Below are 23,704 nucleotides of genomic sequence, written 5' to 3'. Positions count from 1 at the left end.
TCACATATTAATTCATGAATAAGTGATTTAACAACTTTTTCCCTCCCTTTCGTGTGCCAAGTATGAAAAGATTTGCGCAGTGTGTGCAGTGTTTATTCGTTTTTCTTCTCTTTCTGTCTCTCTGCTTTGATGTTCATTGTAGAAGTACAACAATCCCCTTTTGTTCCTTCAGCCATAACTAAAAGGCAGAGGGACTGCAGCGTGTCATGACTGGGAGGTGAAGGTGGATGCAAATGTAGATACTCTGTAAATCCTTACGTGTTCGGTTTACTCAAGTAAATTAAGGAAACCAATTGCTCTAAACCAGTGATTGCTTCGAGTACAGCTTACTTATTAAATATATTCTGTTACAGTTTGTAGACTTTTGAACCAGTTCATTTGTGTAAATTCAGTTAATATTGTCCTGTGGACTATATGTAAACATGTTATGTGAAATAGCTCATTCAGGCCAGAACTAAATAACAAACTAAATGCAATTTTAATGATTCCTCTTTTGTTTTTGAGTTATTAATATTTTGCAGATTCTGCAAGGGGTGTGTAAATTTATGAGCTCATCTATATCCAGCTAAAAGTGTATTAGAGAGATTTTGTTTAGATAATGATTATTCCTGTGATTTTTGTTAAACAGAAAACGAATCTATTGTCCATCTTTTTTTGTAATTGTGTATGCACATTTTTTTGTGGGGGTGGATATGGAAATTATTATTAGAGGGAAAACAAATATTATACTCCAGCTGAATAAATTTCATATACTGTATATACACTGTTGCTTTGTAGACCCATTAGAGAAATGTTGGTGTGAAGTGTTGCCAATTGATATCTACTGTGTGAATGTATGAACTCACTACCTGTTATCTGTTGTACCGGTGCCGTGTGTTCAATAAAACTCCATGTTCGTTTGTTTGGGAAAGAGGGCAGGTAAGACATAGCAAAACTTGTTTGGTTTTGATCTGGGTTTTATCTGGCAACACTCAGGTTCCTTTTCCCCGTGCTGTTTTATCTTCTTTTATTTCCTTTACGGTCTTTATTAAATATATACTATAAATAGCTCATACTGAATATTGATCTAGTGGCTTTGGCTTGTTTGGCACTTATACTTCTGCATTATAGTTATTCCTGTTCACCCACTCCTCTCCTGCAATCATTTAATATCTGAATGTCACGTTCTGTTCCTCTAGATATTTAAAGATTGTAACATGTCCTATTGCAAGTCATTAATTTTCATGCAGTGTTAAAAATAAATTTTATTTTTAGAGCTATGTTGACGGTAATATTGCTTGCAATATCACTGAAATAAACATTTGTTTTTAATTATAATGCAAGAAGAAACTGGCTTATACGCTGTAACTTAAGTGTGGTGTTAATAAAAAAAAATGGAATGCTATAACGTGGACCCTATTTGCTTTCGTTTACAAGTAACAAGAAGTTAAAGTTCTTCAGGATTTCAGGATACATCTGTGTATAGATGGGTAAGTAGCTAACCGGTTCCTCTTTAAGGCCACCATGAGACCTTAATACAGTTTACAAACTAAACCTTCGACATGTTGTAAACTAAAATTAGAAGTGAAAGTATTTTCTAAACTTTAATCAAATTCAGTTGCTGATGCTTTGGATTTTTATACCCTTTTATGTCTGAAAAAACAGCCTTAGCATTCGTCTAAAATGACTGTTTTATGACGACTTCAGTTGAACCGTAAAAGGATTGTGAAGTTCTGATGTTTTGATGCCACACTCTGTTGTAATTTCTCTATCCTTCTTACTTATCCGTCTTAGTTATCATTTAGACTGATAAAAAGTCGGACATGTGAGAGAAATTGTCTTTTTATTTCATGCAGAAAGTTGGGTTCTATGCCTGAGTAAGGATGCACGCCTAAGAAGGTCACGTCTTGTCATTTAGATTAGTACAGAATGTTTATCTGCTTATAGATAGACAAACATGTTGTTTTTCTGGTAAAGGTTCGTCTGCATATTTGCTAACATTTGCACATTGTTTGTCCATGGCAAGGTATACCTGACTCATAATTTGTGTTAGAGTTCCAACTCAGCAGCCAACTTATTTGGCTGATTAATAGTGATAATGACTGATAATGCTCACAGTCTTTGGATAATTAGACAGTCTCTGCAGAGTAGTTGATTTCAAAGAGGTTGTCCCTGATGTTTACGTACAGACAGAGGACTGGGGAACTTGACTGTTGGTCAGATTCAAGTGTCATTCCACTCTCAATTTCATGCAAGCATTGAGGAAGCATTCAGTAGCTTTTTGGTGTGAAAATCAGTGCGCAATTAGGTTTTGTATTTGATTTAAAATGAAAAATGCTAATTATTTACAGACTTCTATTATTATCTATTTCATTGAAGTGGCTAGTTTTGTTGGTTCATAATCTGTGTATAGGATATATAGGATAAATGTATGTGAAAGATAGGAAAATTTTTGCAAATTATCCAGGATAATGATAAATACCAAAGTATTTCTTGGTCAAGTTCAGTTAGACAGGCAGTCACAGTATTTAAAAAAATATTATGGTTCTAGAAATTAACACAAATTTTAACGTCTTTCCATCCGTAGAGAAGAGAAACAGAAAACATGGATAAAAAAAGTGGCAGAATCACTTTGATGTATTGTTTAAATACAATGTTTATACACAGTATCTCACAAAAGTGAGTACACCCCTCACATTTCTCTAAATATTTGATGATATCTTTTCATGTGACAACACTGAAGAAATGACACGTTGCTACAATATAAAGTATTGTAGTAAGTGTACAGCTTGTGTAACAATGTAAATTTGCTGTCCCCTCAAAATAACTCAACACACAGCCATTAATGTCTAAACCGCTTGCAACAAAAGTGAGTACACCCCTAAGTGAAAATGTCAAAATTGGGCCCAAATTGTCAGTATTTTGTGTGGCCACCATTATTTTCCAGTACTGCCTTAACCCTCTTGGGCATGGAGTTCACCAGAGCTTCACAGGTTGCCACTGGAGTCCTCTTCCACTCCTCCATGATGACATCACGGAGCTGGTAGATGTTAGAGACCTTGTGTTCCTCCACCTTCCGTTTGAGGATGCCCCACAGATGCTCAATAGGGTTTACGTCTGGAGACATGCTTGGCCAGTCCATCACCTTCCCCCTCAGCTTCTTTAGCAAGGCAGTGGTCGTCTTGGAGGTGTGTGGTCGGGGTCTTTATCATGCTGGAATCATGTCCATGTGTAGTACTCATCAATCATATTTACAGAATGTCAAAATACTTTTCATGGATGTAACATTAAAGCTTATGTTTTAAAACACTTAAATGAAACTCATAGTGCAATGTTTGTTTTAGATTCTGTTAGCATGCTCTGTCCTGTGGATGAACGTCTCATGAATTATGCTGAAGGACTGGCTTGTGAGTGCGAGGAGCCTCACTATCTCTAGTAGCAAACCATTATTTCATAGACATAGCAGAAGAAATGCTCCTTCATAACTTTCCTAGTACAGCTGAAGGGGTGGCAAATTCCTATCTCTTGCTGATGGAATTGCTGAATCAGCTTGCTGAATTTTCCAGTGCAATTTAAAAAATGTATGCCCCCAGAGCATCCACATTTTCTGAGGCTAATCTCATCTATGAACAGTTGGTCTGTTTGAACATCAAACTGCTTGAGTTCTTCATGGTTTTTCACTTCTGAAGTTAATCACACTCTGAACAGTTTCTGGTATGTAGCACCTAATGACTACATGAGGTTTTTTTTACAAGTCAATTAGGCATTTAGGTGTTATGTATAAAAAAGTTCCTCCAACTGGTCCCGCAGTATGGGTAAGACACCTGCTCCTTTGAGTCAGCAATACTGTATCCCTGATATTTGCCTTGCCCCAATCAGCCAGGAAACTTTTTTGGAGGACTGCTAAATTTGTTTGGTAGATATATATATTTACCAGGACAATTGGGGGGGGGGTTTAGATCCTGATGTGTTATTTTCATAGAGTGGATATATTCCACAGCTATTGCAGAATCCAAAGCCACAGAGTGCTTATCATCCGCATCAAGGTACAAAATATAATATTCAGAGATATAAAAAAGTGAATTTTAGTATTTTGTTTTGTTTAACGAGCTACATGAAGCCTAAAGATCCCAGGTAGGGGTTGATGAAACAACACCAATTATTTGTGCTGAGTTTACCAACACTATTCATAATTTATTACACATGGCACATTTAATACGAGTATCCGTTATTTCAATGATTTTAAAATGGTCTGAAAATTTCCATATTGGAAATGATCTTGTCCTGTCTTTAAAACTGAAACTGTAGCCTGTAGACAATAAAATAAGAAATACTTACAATCAGTTTATTAGGACCATAAATCAGTTATTTAATTGTGCTCCTTTAATTTGTTTGAACTAACATAGTAGGAAATTGTTAGAAACACAGAACTACAGTTATTTTTTACTCATATGTTGTACCATAAGGATTAGACCAATTAGAAGCCTTCAGAAAGAAATGCACAAGCTTAAGAAATGTATAGTTACAAACAACAGCACAAATCTCCCCTTTATCTCCAAGATCTCTATTATTATTATTATTATTATTATTATTACTGCTCTACCCCACATTGGTGTATATGTTTGTAGTTTGTGGCAATGCACTGGTATGCAAATGGAATCTTTTCAGGCATTTAAGCACATCTGTATACTTCTGGAGAAAAAACAGTGAGTACATGTGTCAAAGTACTGTATGTGCGGTTAAATGATAATGAAGTTTACCAAGACATCTAGATAACTATGACCTACGGGTTAAATTTTGGAGCTATCATGCAGTGCTTGCATTAAAAATAATTTTTTTTAAAACCACTTTGGGTCATTTTGTGTGACTGTGTGGATGCCGAGATTTTCTGATTCCCTCAGAAATGAGTTAATAACACGTGATGTTATTAATGTGGCTTATGGTAGCTTTGACCACGAGAGAAGCAGCTCCTCAGTCATCAGAATGAAGAAAAACTGTGATCTCTTCCACATTTTAACTGTAGCATGGTATGAGTATTTCAGAAACTGCTGATCTCTTTGGATTTCCACACATCAACAAGGATCTCTCTCATCAACAAGGTGTTTCAGCCTGCAGACCCTCTGCTCACTCAGTGTTTTTTTTGTTTTTTCACACTCAAAAGACTGTTGTGTGTTCAGTGGTTAGCACGTTCACCTCAAACCTCCAGGGTCGGGGGTTCGATTCCCACCGTGGCCCTGTGTGTGTTTGTGGAGTTTGCATGTTCTCCCCGTGCTGCAGGGGTTTCCTCAGGGTACTCCGGTTTCCTCCCCCAGTCCAAAGACATGCATGATTTGCATGTCCAAAGTGTCCATAGTGTATGAATGGGTGTGTGAATGTGTATGCGATTGTGCCCTACGATGGACTGGCACCCTGTCCAGGGTGTACCCCGCCTTGTCCCCAATGCTCCCTGGGATAGGCTCCAGGATTCCCCTTGACCCTGAAGAAGGATAAGCGGTATAGAAGATGGATGTATGGATGGAATTCATACCTATAATACATGATATATGTTATTCCTTTCAAGCACAAGTATAATTTCTATCCTCATTGTGTGAATGGAAGGTATAGCCAAATGATCAATGTCTGAAAATGGGATCAGTCATCAATGGCTAGTTCCAAATAACTAATCACAAATCCAAAGCAAAACTGAAAGAAAATTAAACAAACTTTTGAGGTAATAGGCCTCAACAGCCTATCACGTTGTAGTTCTCAGACTTCTCAACATCCCAACACTTCCTTATCACATAACTTTACAGAAACAGGGTCTAAACAAGTTGTGGCTGTTTCTGCACTCGCCTATACTTTAATCTTCCCTTATTTGAATTTAAATGTAACTGTGAGTTGAGTCATGAATATTTTTCCCAGGATAACAACAAATGGCAAATCCTGCCTCAGGCTGGTAACAGCTGGCAAAATAAATGCTCTCTTTATTGGTTGCATAAGGAATGCTATGCCTAAACTTACCACAACAGATAAAGTTGGAATCTACCAGCCTAATGGGAAAGGCTGTTAGATGCCTCCATGTGGAGTTATTTTGCATCAAAAATGTTTGATGAACATACATATTTTTTTTAAACCATTGGTGCCCCCTTTACTACTGATTTCCATTTCCATTTACATGTACATTTACATTTATGGCATTTGGCAGACCTCCTTATCCAGAGCAACTTACAGAAGTGCTTTAAAGTCTCTATCAATAAATACATCTTGATACTGGTTCACTAGGTCACGGACTAAAAATCCCATCAGTCTTAAAACTCTGTTGGGAGGTAATTTAATTAAAAAAAATTAAATATGAAAAGTGCTAATTTAAGTACTTTTGAAGAGGTAGGTCTTTAGATGTGGTTTGAAGACTGCCACTGACTCAGCTGTTCGGACATCTAGGGGAAGTTCATTCCACCACTTAGGTGCCAGAACAAAAGAGTCTTGATGCATGCCTTCCTTGTACCCTGAGAGATGGTGGCACCAGTCGAGCGGTGCTAGAGGTTTGGAGGGAGCGTGGGGCAATGTGTGGTGTGATAAGTGATTTGAAGTAAGTGGGTGCTGGTCCATTTTTGGCTTTGTAGGCAAGTATCAGAGTTTTAAATCTGATTCTGGCAGCTACAGGAAGCCAGTGTAGAGAGCATAGCAATGGGGTGGTGTGAGACAACTTCGGAAGGTTGAAAACAAGTTGAGCAGCTGCATTTTGGATCAGTTGCAGAGGTCGGATGGGGCTCAGAGGAAAACCTGCCAGGAGTGAGTTGCAGTAGTCCAGTCTTGAAATGACAAGAGACTGAACTAACACCTGAGTGGCCTTTATGGTTAGAAATGGACGAAGCCTTCTGATGTTGTAAAGGAGAAATCAACATGATCATGTCAGATTAGCAACGGGAGAGGAAAAGGACCATTGATTGTCCATGGTTACCCCAAGGTTGCATGCAGTAACCAAAGGTGGGATCAGAGAGTTGACCAGGGAGATAATAAGATCCTGTCATGGTGATGAATCACCTGGGATGAACAGTAGTTCAGTTTTGCTGGGATTGAGTTTCAGCTGATGGGCTGCCACCCATGATGAGCTGTCTGCCAGATATGCTGAGATCCGAGCAGAAACAAGAGGATCTGAGGGATGGAAGGAGAGGATGAGTTGAGTATCATCCACATAGCAATGGTATGAGAAACCATGTGAGGATATGACCTCACCAAGAGATTGAGTATAGAGTGAGAACAGAAGAGGACCAAGTACTGTGTCTTGTGGGACACCAGTGGTGAGCCGCAGGGAGCAGATGGGGATTCCCTCCACATCACCTGGTATGAGCGACCTTCCAGGTAGGAAGCAAACCACTGCCATGTTGCACCATGAATTCCAAGACTCATGAGGGTGAACAAGAGAGTCTTGTGGTTTACTGTGTCAAATGCTGCTGAAAGGTCAAGGAGGATGAGGACTGATGGCAGTTTGGCTGATTGAGTAGCATGCAACTTCTCAGTGACAGCCAAAAGGGCAGTTTCTGTGGAATCTGTCACTTTGAAGCCAGACTGGTTAGGATCTTGTAGGTTGTTCTGTGAGAGATAGAGAGACAGTTGATTTTAGAAAGTGCATTCAAGGATTTTAGAAAGAAAAGAGAGAAGTGATACCAGACAGTAGTTGCCGATGTCAGAGTGATCTAGATTGGATTTCTTCAGGATTGGAATAACCTTTGTTCTCTTCAATGCAGTTGATACATGACCAGATGATATGGAGCCATAGATGATAGTCGTGATGAAGGGAAGGAGGTCTTGTGAGATGGTCTGGAACATTGTGGAAGGGATTGGATCCAATGGGCAGGTGGTAGGATTGCAGGATCTATTTTGTTGCTAGATTAGAAAGATGTGCCAGTAAAGGAGAAGGGGAATCCTCAGTGGGTGGTGTAGGAGTTGGGTTAGAAGTGAAAGCCTGGCAGATTTTTTCAATCTTCTAATCATAAAAGGTGGCAAAGCCTTCAGCAGTCAGGGAGGCTGGAGTAGGAGGAGCTGGTCGGTTGAGTAGTGAAGAAGATATGTTGTGGAGCTTGCGAGGGTATTGTGCAGAAGTTTCCAGCTTTTCCTTGTAGAAGGCAGTCTTAGCAGTAGAGGCAAGATCTGTGTCAAATTATTACTCTGTTTCTTTTCTCTCCCACATCACAAACACTCAGTAAATTGCTGCACCTCACTCAATGTGGTGAACCAAGAGCCAGCAGGAATGTCCAGCTCAACTTTTACATTGGGCTTGAAAAACATGTTGCAATTACAGAATTTTATTACAGAATTTTCCACTAACTTGGCTAATTAGGTAATAAACATTAACCTATTTCCAATTTCTAGTTAATTAAATATCATTAGATCACGTAATGTGCATTTGACTTATTTACTATATTCATAAATAATAAATATACTTTCTACTGACATAAATTCTAACTTATGTCAGTAGACCATAAATTCTAAATTCCATGAAGTCACCTACATCACCACAAGTTGTTTGGAAGGGATTTAAGAAAAAAGTTTCTACTCTCATCCAAAAACAATCTCAAGCATGTTCAGTTTGCCAGAAACTACTGGAACTTCAAATGGGATCGGGTTCTATGGTCAGATAAAACCAAAATAGAGCTTTTTAATACATTTCATACTTTCTAGATGTTGCAATGCTTCTGTCCATCCATCCATCTTCTACCTCTTACTCCTTTTCAGGGTCACGGGGAACCTGGAGCCTATCCCAGGGAGCATCGAGCACAAGGCGGGGTACACCCTCGACAGGGTGCCAATCCATCGTAGGGCACAATCACATACACACTCACACACCCATTCATACACTACGGACACTTTAGACACGCCAATCAGCCTACCATGCATTGTACTATCTGAAAATACTCTTCAGTCACCAAAATCCTATTTTATAGCAAATAATCGGAATTACATCTAATACATTTTCACAAACAAAGGCAAAGTGTGCTAATATAAACTAATAAAAATATAAGTGTATTAATATAAACCAAAGCTTTGTCTTGCAGCAGAACTATTGCCAGAGCTGCTTTAATAGAAAAATTACAATAAAAAAAATAATAGAAAAGTAATAGGAAATAGAAAATTAATAGGAAAATAAAGTTTCTTGAAAATATTCCTCTACATTAAAAACTACAAAATGTGCAGTTGTGTTAAAGTGCACGTTATATTATTACATTAGTTTCTCAGTTGTGAGTTTTTAGAACCTGTTATTTAGATGCTATATGATTCTGTCAACTTTTTGTCTGTTATTTTGTAAGTTCTGTTCCTACAAGTTGAGAAACTGAAAAACTCAAGGAATAAAGCCTCTAGCAATTAAACCAGTTGAGGCAAAGGCCATTCTGCTCTCTCTCTCTCTCTCTCTCTCTCTCTCTCCCCTCTCTCTTTCTCTCTCCCCTCTCTCTTTCTCTCTCCCCCTTTCCCCCTCTCTCTATCCCCCCCCCCTCTGTGGACCTTATTTAAATGTGAGATGTGAGCACAGCATGAGACAGGACTACAGCATAAAGCCCCACATCTCTGTGTCCTGCTGGAGCAGCTACAAAGCTTGTGTTCTTTCAGAAAAATAACACACACACACACACACACACACACACACACACACACACACACACACACACACACACACACACACATTAAGTGTACAAATAGGTTGGTATACAAAACATTTGCGGGAACATCTTTGTCTAGTATGAATGGACCCTGTGAAGGGTGCAGAATTTAACCCTTGCATGCATAAAATATTTATACATATGTCCAGATTCTTTAGATTTTCTTTTTTCCCCTTTTTTTTAAAACTTACCATTGATTCCATCTAAATATGTAAATATCAAATATTTATTTAAAACAAGTGAATTTTTTTTTTTTTTTTTGGGGGGGGGGGGGGGGGGGGGGGGGCTAAAACAGTAAGCCTGAAAGAGTAAATAAATAAATAAATAAATAAATAAATAAATAAATATGTAATGCTGAAGAAATGTTTTAAAATAAATGATTTCTGATCATACAAAATTTACAAAGTTTAGGGCTTTGTGCATGATACAAAGTGGTAGTAATAATAATAATTTTAAAAAAATAATAACAATAATAATAACCTAGTTTTTGGTTGAGTCTGGCCAGAAAACTTTCATTTTATAAATTTGCCTTTAATTTTTTTATGTATAAAGTTAGTCAAGATTGAGAACAATAAATAGTCTAGAGAGCTACAGAGGTTGATGTTAATTTACAGTAATATTTTCACGTGATTTCGAGTTCATTTACATCTTAGAGTTTCCTAAAATATAAAAAAACGAGCCTTAAATTGACTGTCCATAAGTGAGGACACTATGCAGCCAAGAGCATAAACATGAGCAATTTTTATTTGAGGTATGATCCTATTTTTGTATGTTGAAACTAAAGATCAGTAACAACAGCCTGTGCATCATTCATGATGTAATCATACAAATTAGGAAAATGATATTTTAGCAATTACATTTACATTAAAATTTACAGAATCGTACATTTGAACGAGACCACGAGTATGAATATGTTTGAATAAAAAACCTCACGATGGGTGGGTTTCTATAAAAGTTTGAACAGTTTCAGTAAGATGTTTTGCAGGAAGACCTCCTAATGTTTGTTTCGTTTGTTTAGCTTCTCTGTTTGAACAGCTGAGAGTGAATTTTCAACAATCCAAAATGGCTAATAATAACAGAAATGGCAGTCAAATAGTCCTGTGTAATGACTGTGAGACTAAAACTCCTCACTTTTTAAAATAACTTCATTGTTGGTGTGAGGATTCCTGAGACTACTTTCAGATAGATAGATATATAGATTGATCCATAGATAGATAGTTCGATAGATAGACAGATCAATAGATAGATAGATAGATAGATAGATAGATAGATAGACAGATAGATAGATTGATAGTTGCTTGAAAGTTTGTGAAACCTTTAGGATTTCCTATATTTCTGCATAAATATCATGTAAAATATCATCAAGTCGTGAAAGTAGACAAAGAGAACCCAATTAAACAAATGAGACAAAAATGTTATACTTGGTCATATATTTATTGAGGAAAATGATCAAATATTATATATGTGTGAGTGGCAAAAGTAAGTGAACCTCTAGGATTAGCAGTTAATTTGAAGCTGAAATTACAGTCAAGTGTTTTCGATCAATGGGACGACAGCAACATACACTTTATCGCCAAAGGTTTGTGGACACCGGATGATTACACTCGTGCTTTTTGTACATCCCATTTTAGCTTTAGTTCCCTTTTGCTGTTATAATAACCTCCACTCTTCTGGGAAGGCTTTCCACTAGATCAGGTACTGATGTTGGGTGAGGAGGTCTTCATTCCAGTTCATCCCAAAGGTGTTCAGTGGGGTTGAGGTCAGAGCTCTGTGCAGGACACTCGAGTTCTTCCACTCCAACCTAGATAAACCATGACTTCAAACCAGATTGGGGAAGAACCTTGGTTGGGTATGTGTCATATAGTGTAGCTCCCATCATTAAACATCCATTGCTGAAGGTTTAGTCTGAGTCTTAAATGATCCTTAACTCCACGGATAGAACTGGACAGTGGGTGGAGAGTAGGGGAACTAAATAAGTTGAGAGTGTTGCTGTGATGACACTCTGCAACATGCCAACATGAAAGAAACTTTTATGTCGGTATGCTTTGAGTGCTATACAAAATAAAGCATGAGATTTGCTTTCATGGCCATGACGCTGCAGCAAAGACAAAACCAACTAACCAAACAAACAAGCAAACAAAAAACCCAGAGAGGTATGCATAAGCACAAAGTGAAACCTTCCAGACACTTTCAAATCTTCATGAAATTATTGCATCTATGCCTATTTTTAGTGCTTGGAGGATGGAGGATCTGCATCCCCTGCCCAATTTGCACCATGCATGTATTTAAAAGTGTATTAACTTTGTTTGGAACAGCATCAATTACTATAGCAAATACTTTTTTTTAGAAACTTTTAAAAAATCAGAATAAAATTGTGGGGGGAAAGATTATGGAAATTGGATAGCTTAATTGGTAGTTTTGATAGGATGTAATTATATAACAAAAAGATCGGTGATTGTTGTGGAATCCCCTTCAGCAAGAATAAAAAACATTTGAGTCTCGAGGTTTTTGATGGTAAAAAGAGTTTAGACTTTTATTACCATAGTAACAAGAGCTGACTCGGTTTGCAAAGGGCCTGCCCCGGCACAATCATAGCTCATGTATACATACCATCTTAAAACAATGACCTTGTTGGGTGGGGTCTTCCCATGGTTACTTCTAATCACATTTCTGTCATTTCGACACAGTTATGTTTCTTTATTTGTATCGTATCTATAACTCAGCCAGCATACTTTGTTTAAAGCAGGTTCAGAGAGTGAGATCTTCAAGCCTAGAAGAAAAAGATACACTTTCCAGTGGAGGAATGTGCACTCAATGATTTCACATGATAGTCACACCAGCTTGACCTACTTTGAGTTTAGTTTCTCTGAATAATATACTGTTTCTTTTCTAATATCTCATACATTGGTTACACATGATTAGAACTCATTTTGATTTCTCAACGTATACCAATTGATTTCTTGCACGTTTGCTTCTGAAAATATACCATACTAACACACACATATATCCTAGAACATTGGTGCAACTTCTGTAACACAGGTGGTCTTATCAGCCCTCTTACATTTGCGCACACAGGTCTTTGCGTACGATGTTCTGTATTTATCGAACTTCTGCAGTTTAAACAATGGACCACTCATAAAGCTTGGCAATGATAGTGGATACATGCTAAGAAATGACATAACAAATTAGCGAGCTGGGAAGAAAAGATACAAACTGAGAGTGAGAAATGTGTGCTCAGTGATTTCCCACGAACTGGAGTTCCAGCAATTTGTCCTAGTTTCACCCACATGAATATTTTCTGATTAATAAAATATTACATGTACTATTACAACGTAATCATGTTTAAATGCTGATTTAACATTGTCAGTCTCTCTTCATGATAGAAATACATTTCAGAGTCATTATTAGGCCTTCGATGGCTTGAAACACTTCTTATAATCACTTTGATTATTTTAACTGTTGATTGGACTTGATGGAGTACTTAATAATCATATTTAAATCATAATCTGATCAAAGAAATTCTTCTATATAAACAACATTGGAGGGGACAAAATTTTTTTGTAGTACATAAAATTACATAAAACACCAGCTTTAGCACAGACATCCAAGTTTTTGTTTTTTTTTTAGCCTTCTTGTTTTCTAGAGTGGACAAATTATTAACATGTTTAATATCTTTTTTCAAAATAAGTAAACTGGAATAAAGTTGGTGTGACATTGGACGTTCGATATTCGCGGATATGCGTAAATTAAGGGACCGTCTCTAAAGTTACATACGACATTGTTATACACGTTTCTAACTTCAATAGCAAGGGAATGCTGTACAGTCACACAGTCAACTGTAAAGAGTTCATCTAGGTGTCAGGTATGATGCACACCTTTTAGATTTCATATTTATCAAAAGAAGCTATTAAATCACATTTAAATTAGACATGAATTTCACTACAGAATGGGCCCATGCACAAAATATACCGTCATTTAAAGCACAATAGCATTTGAAGGGAATGACTTACAGTCACACAATCAACTGTAAAGTGTTCATCTAGGTGTCGGGTATGACGCACAACTTTTAGATTTTTGATATTTAACCCTACAATGCATGAACCAAAAAACCCTTCACGAATGCTTAAAGGGGGTCAAAATGACCCAAACTGGATTGAATGGTTTTCTTCAGAAAATAGATGTCCTATTAATGAAATAATTCACACACACACACACACACACACACACACACACACACACACACACACATATATATATATATATATATATATATATATATATATATATATATATATATATATATATATATATATATATATATAATTCACACATACATATGTATGTATATTGCACTTTACAGTGGGTTATCTGACTGTTAAGTCATTCCCATCAAGTGCTATTGAAGTTAGAATCGTGTTTAACAATATCGTATGCAACTTTAGAGACGGTCCCTTAATTTCCGCATATCTACGAATATCGAACGTCCGACGTCACACCAACTTTATTCCAGTAATAAGCAAACGTTCATTTGTACGTTGCACTCTTTCATGAAGTTCCTTGTTTTGCGCATGCGCGTTGGATGGACTTGCGCCTCTCAATGCCGGAAGCAGAAATCATTCCTTCATCTCCCTTTTGGTCGGACTCTGATCTCCATGAACGCGCCCCTGAAGTCTTCCTAATCCCAAAAACATTCCTACTGAACCTATCCTGCACTACACAGGGTGTAGAAGCGTTTACTTACACCCTACATAGTGCACCTACAAAGGGAGTAGGGACTTATTCAGCACTCCGCATACGTCATATAGCCACATCACCAACCCGGAAGTGAGCCATTCACTCCAGAACTGGCTTTACAACATCTGAACAAGTGAGTATATATATATATATATAAAAAATAACAATAAAAAGACTTTTTGACAAAGTTATTGACAGGGGGGGAAGAAGCAGTTGCATTGTGTTTGTATTTGTTTTTATTTACAGTATGTGCACATTTATTTTAGTCTAGACGCCAATATTGCAATAAGTGCAAGTTTCCTTGGAGCTACAGTGATTGAAAGAGTGTTTTTGTCACTCAGATAGATTGTCACCGAGATAAATGTGCACCAAATATGACATTTTCTGGCTAAAGTCAATAGTTAACTAAGTTAGTACAGAGTCTTCCTGTAAGCTGAAGAGTTCAACTCATTCGATTTGATGTTTATAAAAATGCACACTGTTTTTAAACACTTAGAAATGTATGAAGACAGCACCTAAATATCCAACCCAAACCCTAACAACTTTATTTCATAGAAACAGGGTGACTAAATAGGATTTGAATTGAATGAATGAATGAATTAATGACTTTGGACATATCCCTATTGATGTTCAAAACTATGGTCGTATACCTGTTGTGTGTATTATTTTGACATGGCCTAATATACAGTACAGTATATTTGTGCAAACAACAATAACAAGCAGCGTATATATATATATATATATACACACACATATATATATATATACATATACACACACAAGTAATTTGTGCCAACTGTGTTCTTGAGTCTGGGTTTTCTCAGAAGGAGACAGGATTTTTTTTTTTTTTTTACCCATGTAAGATATGTGGTGTATAGCTGTGGTTAGAGTGTATAATTATGGCAGGTATACAACAGCCTTATATCTGGTTGTGCTCTTTAGGGGCGGGATGCAGCCTTACAGGTCAAACAGCCTTTAAAAATGAATATTTTGCTGCACCTTTCCAAACAAACCGGGAGTGTCTGTAGCGGCATAAACAATATATATAAATAACATACACTGTATAGCCAATAAGTATGCGGACACCTGACCATCATACCCATATGTGGTTCTTCTCCAAAGTGTTGCCACAAAGTTGGAAGCATACGATTGTATGGGATGTCTTTGTATGATGTAGCTTTAAGCTTTACCACAAAGGGAGCTTCATGAAGACAAGGTTTACCAAGCTTGCTGGCCTTCACAGAACCCTGATCTCTACCCCATTGAACACTTTTGGGATGTACTTGACCATTTATTTATTTATTTACTTACTTACTTGCTTGCTCTCTCGCTCGCTCCAGGCCTTCGTGTTTGATATCAGTGTCCAACCTTTTGTGCTCTTGTGGCTGAATGATCAGAAATCCCCATAGCCACGCTCCAGAATTTGGTGGAAAGCCTTCGCAGAAGAATGGCGGCAAAGAGGGAACAACTCAATATTAATGGCCATGGTTTTGGAATAGGTAGTTCAATACTCAGGTGTTCACATACTTTTGGAAATACGGTGTGCCATTTGGCGTGTCTTGAGTGTTAAATCCAATGCTTCTTGGTCTCGGTGGTTGTGAGCACTTTGTAGGCATTGTTTATTCATTTCAGATGGCTGGTGGAAGGCAGCAGTACATGTGTGGGGTGACTAAAAGAAAATAACTAAGCATTTCATGTTTTCCGATTTCTGTAGCCATGGCCGAGTTTGAGGACGTGTCCCAGAAATCTGCGCTCCATCCAAAACCAAAGGGGCTGACGTTACAATACGGTACGGCAGGGTTCCGTACCACTGCGAATCATTTGGACCATGTGATGTTCCGCATGGGCCTGTTGGCTACATTGAGGTCCAAAAAAACCAAGTCTACCATTGGAGTCATGGTCACTGCCTCTCACAATCCAGAGGTGGGTGGTGTTACACTATTAACGCCACCATTTCTGACAAATGAAACGTGTTGGTTATGTATGTTGATGATTGTACGCACATTTCCCTTATTTCTCTCCATCATTTTCTTGCACTCAGGAAGACAATGGGGTGAAGCTGATTGACCCAATGGGGGAGATGGTGACTCCAGCTTGGGAAGGCTATGCCACTCAGCTGGCCAATGCAGAGCAGGAAGCTTTGTGCACTGTACTGAAGGACATCATCGAGAAGGAAGCCGTCGACATGAGTGAGGCAGCGAGTGTTGTCATTGGCCGAGACACCAGGTATCTCAGCACGCAGTCACACTGTACTTATTATTCTTTTTTGTTTGTAGATGAATAGCAAGTGTAGTTGTGTACAAACTGACTGGATGTACGTTCTGCTGCTCAGGCCAAGCAGTGAGAACCTGTCACGGGCCGTGTTGGATGGGGTTTCCTGTTTAGAAGGCCATAGTCTAGGTGTGTTTATGGATAAGTACATTTGACTTTTCTCCAAACAGACTAGTGTGCACCTAGACACCATTTTAATTTGTTGGTGTTTTACTTGTGTTGTATTTTAATCAGTATCACTTTCTTCCTGTGTTTGTGTATGTATGTGTGTTTATTTAAGACTTTGGCCTGGTGACCACACCTCAGCTGCATTATATGGTCCTATGTCGCAACACCAGCGGTTGCTATGGTACTGCAACAACACAAGGATATTATGAGAAACTCTCCAAGGCCTTCATTGAGCTCACTAAGAATGTAAGACTTGTTTTGAGAAAACAAATGTTCAAATGTGACAGTATACTTGCATGTATTTGGCAAATACTTAAATTTATATAAATTCCATATCCAAAGTGATTTAGACGTGAGGGATAATGCAGTCTAAGCATAACACTGTGTAATATACTGACAAAGATGCTGTGATGTTGACAAAGAACAAATGCAAGATAGCTGTAGCTGTTGGAGGAAGTGCAAACAAAAATAAATTATGATGTCTTAATTCAGCCTAGTTTTTCTAGACCAACACATACCATCTCATACCTGCACCTGTCTCCCAGGCCCCGAAACGCACTGATGACCAGAAGAGGCTGCTGGTGGATGGGGCCAATGGGATCGGAGCGTTGAAGATGAGAGAAATGGAGCCGTTTCTCAAGTCCGAGCTGAAGGTGGAGCTCTTTAACGACGGCAGCAGTGGTAGACTTAACTATCAGTGTGGAGCCGACCACGTGAAAGTGCAGCAGAAACCTCCACAAGGTGCGTGGCAGCGTTTAGTATTGTTTCACTACTGGCTCACGCAATTGTCCAAGCTACTTAGTGATCACCTTTACTTAGACACAGTTTGCAAAATGTATTTAAAGTTGCCGAATGTAAGAATTTCACCTTCTGCTTTGGGATGTGCTGTGGTGTTCTCCGCCACTTATGGCTACTGGAGTAAAAGTTGCATTGGTCACGGATGACTTGCTCTCTCCTGATACAAGCAAGTTTGACAAACACCAAACATTGATCAGTAGGTGGTTGTCATCTCATATTCACTAGCTTCCTACCAAATTATAGAACTATTAATAGCATTACCTGTTCAACACGATAATAAATACTCACTCTCTTTCCTGATTGGCTGCCAACTCCGGCCAGTCACCATATAGCTTCAGACTTCTTTTGTGCCTGAAGTTGGGGTGTGGTGAGCTTTGATTTACTCTTACAGAATTATCAGGGTGACTCTCAGAATCTCCAGAACATCGTCTTGTAGAGTAGTGTCGTCTCCACCTCCGCTGAATATTCATTTGTTATTTCTTTAACAAAACATTCCAATGCACAGTAGATTTAAAATATATAAAAATTGTCTGTCATGTAGTAAATCTGACAGCTCAGTTCAGATGAGAATATACTTATAAAATAGTAAAAAAAAGAGTGGATCGAAGAGTGGATGTTTCCACGTTCATCTATAATACAAATGTGTTCATCTTTAAGGATCTAAAAACATGGCTCCGCTATTTCCTTATGAAATGTGTACATAAATTTCATTATTCAAGCACTGCAGTTCATCCACATAGCTTCATACTATACCTGAATGTTTATGCAATATTCTTTCACTCTCTCTCGTGTGCTCTCTCCCTCCATTCTCTTTAACTCGCTCTCTAGGTATGCATATGGGGCCGGGTCAGCGCTGCTGCTCCTTTGATGGTGATGCAGATCGCATTGTTTACTATTACAATGATTCTGCAGGGCGTTTCCATCTTTTGGACGGAGATAAAATAGCTACTCTGATTAGCACATATCTCAAGGAGCTTTTGACACAGGTAGAAAATACACATGTTCATATAGTTTGTACGAATCCTCAGATTTTTCTGTCTGATGATCCTAATATCAAATAATTTAGAGGTTTGTTCTAACACTGTACCAGTACCTACAGGTATTAAGAATGGGCAAAATTATGAATCGTTTATATGTATGTGTGTATATATATATATATATATATATGTGTGTGTATGTAACTACAGTAGATTAGGTATCGTGTCTCTGGTTGCTATGACACACTTTGTGAGCTCTACTTCATTTCCTGTTTCAGTGGTTCATGGCTTGGCAGTTATGTTGGCAGCAACAACAATAAAAAACTATCTATATGGCACCATTATGTGCAGAATGCTTCATCTAGACTTGTTAATTATGTGTGTGTGTTTGTATAGGCAGGGCTGAATCTGCAGGTCGCTGTGGTTCAAACAGCATATGCCAATGGAAGCTCTACACAATACCTTGAACACGTCATGAAGGTGTTTTATGACATTATTTGACTTGATATTCCTGTACATTAACATTATTATTAAACAGTGATGCTTGAAAGTTTAGAATTTTCTACATTTCTGCATAAATATGATCTAAAGCATCATCAGATTTTTACACAAATCCTAAAAGTCGATAAAGAGAACCCAATTAAACAAATGAGATGAAAATATTATATTTGGTCATGTACTGATTGAGGAAAATGATCCAATGTTACATATCTGTGAGAGGTAAAAGTATGTGAAGCTTTCTTTTAAGTATGTGGTGTGACCCCCTTGTGCAGTAATAACTGTAACTAAACGTTTGGGGTAAGTGTTGATCAGTCCTGTACATCGGCTTAGAGGAGTTTTATCCCGTTCCTCAGTACAGAACAGCTTCAGCTCTGGGGTGTTGGTGGGTTTCCTCACATGAACTGCTCGCTTCAGATCCTTCCACAACATTTCTACTGGATTAAGGTCAGGACTTTGACTTGACCGTTCCAAAACATTATCTTTATTCTTCTTTAACCGTTCTTTGGTAGAACGACTTGTGTGCTTAGGGTCGTTGTCTTGCTGCATGACCCACTTTCTCTTGAGATTCAGTTCACAGAAGTCCTGACATTTTTCTTTAGAATTCGATGGTATCATTCAGAATTAATTGTTAAATCAGTGATGGCAAGCTGTCCAGACCCAGATACAGCAAAACAGGCTCAAACCCTGACACTACCACCACTGTGTTTCATAGATGTGATAAGGTTCTTATGCTAGAATACAGTGTTTTCCTTTCTCCAAATATAGTGCTTCTCATTTAAACCAAAAAGTTCTATTTTGGTCTCATCTCTCCACAAAACATTTTTCCAATAACCTTCTGGCTTGTCCACGTGATCTTTAGCAAACTGCAGATGGGCAGCATTGTTCTTTTTGGAGAGCAGTGACTTTCTCCTTCCAACCCTGCCATGCACAACGCTGTTGTTCAGTGTTCTCCTGATGGTGGACTCATTAACATTAGCCAATGTAAGATAGGCCTTTAGTTGCTTAGAAGTTACCCTTGGTTCCTTTGTGACCTTGTGGACAATTACATGTCTTGCTTTTAATTGTGTTATCTTTATCGGATGATATTTTAGGTCATGTTTACGCAGAAATATAGAAGATTCTAACAAACTTTTACAAACATTCCAGCACCACTGTAGCATAATATCTTGTTCAGTGATGCTACAAGTACTACAAATATTTTGTCTTTAACCTGTGCTCTTAGGTTACAGTGTGCTGTACGAAGACAGGAGTGAAGCATCTACATCACGCAGCTCAGGAATTTGACATTGGAGTTTATTTTGAAGCCAATGGCCATGGAACGGTAAGCACAACTGTAATACCTACAATTTTACTTTGCTAAGAGGTGTTTTTACTAGATTTAAGGACTGAGAAGGCTTAATAGAGTAAGAATCCAGCATATAACAGCTGTTGTGTTTCCTGGTGTATTTAAGGTGCTTTTCAGTAAAAAAGCGGAGGAGCAGATCCAGCAGTTAGCCAAAGACCCGAATGCGAGTGATGAGAAGAAACACATGGCAAAGCTTCTGGAGAGCACTGTGAACCTCATCAACCAGGTTCAAACACCACCACCCAGCTGTTTTATTATTTTATTACAGACTTCAGCTATACACCTGTACTCAAATTACCTCATCGTTTATATCTGTTGCCAGTGACAATTATGAACAGACCTGATTGACTGTATGATGTTATATGATATGAATTTAAGCAATGTTTGATTTATGGTTCATAGTTGTTTCTGATGCAAATACAGTTGAGGTCCTAAGTTTAGATACGCCTTGCAGAATCTTCAAAATGTTAATTTAAAAAAAAAAAAAAAAACTGGGATCATAAAAATGGCATTTTGTTGTTTATTTAGTTCTGCCCTGAATGAGCTATTTCACATATCAGATGTTTACATATAGTCCACAAGTCACAATAATTGAATTTACACAAAAGAACCAGTTCAAAAGTTTACACACGCTTGATTATTAATCCTGTGTGTCGTTACCTGGACGACCAACGACTGTGTTTGTTTTGTGAGAGTTGTTCACGAGTCCATTGTTCGTCCTGAGCAGTTAAACTGCCCACTGTTCTTCAGAAAAATCCTCCAGGTCCTGCACATTCTTTACTTTTCCAGCATCTTCTGCATTTTTGACCTCTTTCCAACAGCATCTATATGATGTTGAGATCCATCTTTTCGCGCCGAGGACGACTGAGGGATTCACACACAACTATTACAAAAGCTGCAAACGTTCACTGTTGCTCAAGAAGACAACACGATACATTAAGAGCCAGGGGGGTGTAAACTTTTGAACAGGTTGATCGGTGTACGTTGTTGTTATTTTGTCTTCTGGGAAACGTGAATATCTTTATGTAGCTGCTGAAGGGCTGTACTAAATGAAAAAAATAAATACTTAAATAATAAAAATATTAACATTTTTAAGACTATGCAAGGCGTATATAAACATATGACCTCAACTGTATTTATATTGAAATGTATGTTTACGTATTCATTTTTTTCTCTCATTTCTGTAGGCTACAGGTGACGCCATTTCGGATATGCTGCTAATCGAAGCGGTGTTGGCTATCAGAGGGATGACTGTTCAGGAATGGGATGCCATTTACACAGACCTGCCCAATCGCCAGCTCAAAGTCAAGGTCATTGTGTCTGTTTTCTTCGTTAAAACTTCGTCCCGGAATTCTTTTGATAGCTCTTTGGTCTTTGTAACACTGTTACTTTAGGCATGTTCTCCAAGAAACATTTTTAAACATTTGAAACATTTTTTTTAAATGTAGAAAAGTTCAAAGGGGGTGAAATCTGTACGTATATAGGTAGAGCCACTTCTGCATCTTTGACACAAAAATCGTATCACCATGAATGAGTTTGTTAACTTTTTCAAAGAAATGTGATCTTGTTATTTTTAGTTGTATTTTGTTTTACGGCCCTGTTCTTCCACTTTAGGTAGCAGACAGGCGCGTGATAGACACGACGGATGCAGAGCGTAGGGCACTAACACCGGCAGGATTACAAGACTCTATAGACGCTCTGGTTAAGAAGTACAAACAAGCCAGGGCCTTTGTCCGACCCTCTGGCACTGAGGACGTTGTTCGAGTGTATGCCGAAGCTGACACGCAGGTGCATGCCTACATACACACTCCATACAAATCTCTCACAGAATCACCTTTCCTGCTCCGTATCTGAAGTACGGTTATATGAATGTATATGTGTGTGTGTGTGTGTGCAGGAGAGTGTCGATGGCTTGGCACATCAAGTAAGTCTGGCTGTATATCAACTAGCTGGAGGGGTTGGAGACGAGCCAAAGCCTTTAAAGTGATGCCGAGACTAAACACTAAATTTTTTAGATCGTTCTGATTATTTCTGACTTTATGCTGCACTTTTTGGTTGCACTTTCACATTGGATCATGTTTATATGAACTGTGAAAAGCTCTTTTTGGTATAACGGTGTTATTCTTGGCGGCAACAACAACAAAAAAAATCACGAAAGGATGAAAACGGCAATAAAAAAGTGAGATCATCATGTCCTCCGATTGCTCTAGAGTTGCGGTACTCTATTCCAGACTCGAGTACCCGCCATGTGTAACATGAAAAGAAAGATAAATAACAAGAAACCCGCCTCAGCGTGCGAGTACCGATTGAGTTCTCTTTTGTAGATTATTAAAGCGGCTTAGACGTTCAAATAAATACACACATCATGTCAAAATGCAGGTCTGGCCAAGTATTCATGTAAACACAGTCGGTTATGTCTTGAGTGAATGTAAACAGTTGGGGGAAAAAAATCAGGTGTGTCAATACAGTATATTAGATCTGTGCATTAGGTCTTAAAGTGATAGCAGTCTAATAAACCTGCTGCTGTCTGTGTCATTAATGTTAATCAAACCACAAGAGACAAAGAGAAAATCACTCGCTCACTCATTTGACTCAATAACTTCAGTAAATTTAGTAAGAATCACTGTATATGTCACACAGTGACGTCTATTTTATTTTATATTCACTTTCTGTAGTATTTCTTACTTGAATACTGATAGACCTACCTGAGAAAACGGATAGTTATCATGAAATGAGATCGTAATCATATCGCCCGCCTCTAAACATTAGCGTTTGGTGATTCCAGTCTTGAATTTCATGTGAAATGTGAAATGTACTTCTTAATGTAGTAAAGATCATAACCCCTGCTGATAGGGATTTATTTTTGTCTTGGGAATTAAAATGAAAAAGTTTACAAGATCAGAGCTGTGTTCAGAAATGAGTTTTGTTGTGATTCACAGACCGATTAAAAGCAGTGATAAAGCATGAAGCTTGTTATGACATGCTGCTATACGTAAGTCTACTCTGTATTCCCCCCCCCCTCTCTCACTCACTCGCTCTCTCTGTCTATATAACTGTCGGGGAGAGGCATCAAATCATTGAAACCCTGGAGAACACAGTATAGTGTGATACAGTAACGAAACAGGTCCATTTGTATTTTCATACACTTGTAATATAATAAAAGTTTTACATAGACCTCTATATCCATTTTTTCCTTTGAAACCATTTTTTGATAGGAAACTAGTTGAGGTGACATGAAATTAAAATATTAAATAGCAATGGTGAGATGTAATAGTGGTATTTTTTTGTTACAATTA

At 38.0% G+C, this 23,704-nt stretch overlaps 1 protein-coding gene across 1 annotated transcript; it reads left to right on the top strand.

Annotated features, from left to right (window-relative positions):
* The first annotated feature begins 14,206 nt into the window (after window positions 1-14,206).
* pgm3 (phosphoglucomutase 3) lies at window positions 14,207-23,588 on the top strand. The gene is made up of 13 exons (XM_017494096.3): window positions 14,207-14,481; window positions 16,063-16,271; window positions 16,390-16,574; window positions 16,681-16,748; window positions 16,900-17,033; window positions 17,333-17,528; window positions 18,414-18,571; window positions 18,959-19,042; window positions 20,286-20,384; window positions 20,515-20,634; window positions 21,596-21,718; window positions 22,023-22,196; window positions 22,306-23,588. Exons 2-13 carry the CDS (start codon window positions 16,065-16,067, stop codon window positions 22,393-22,395), a joined length of 1,638 nt encoding a protein of 545 aa, XP_017349585.1. The 5' UTR covers window positions 14,207-14,481; window positions 16,063-16,064; the 3' UTR covers window positions 22,396-23,588.
* Window positions 23,589-23,704: the final 116 nt, after the last annotated feature.

Source organism: Ictalurus punctatus, chromosome 19 (assembly GCF_001660625.3).
Source record: "Ictalurus punctatus breed USDA103 chromosome 19, Coco_2.0, whole genome shotgun sequence".
Classification (NCBI taxonomy): Eukaryota; Metazoa; Chordata; class Actinopteri; order Siluriformes; family Ictaluridae; genus Ictalurus; species Ictalurus punctatus.
This window is presented reverse-complemented; position numbering and strand designations above follow the sequence as displayed.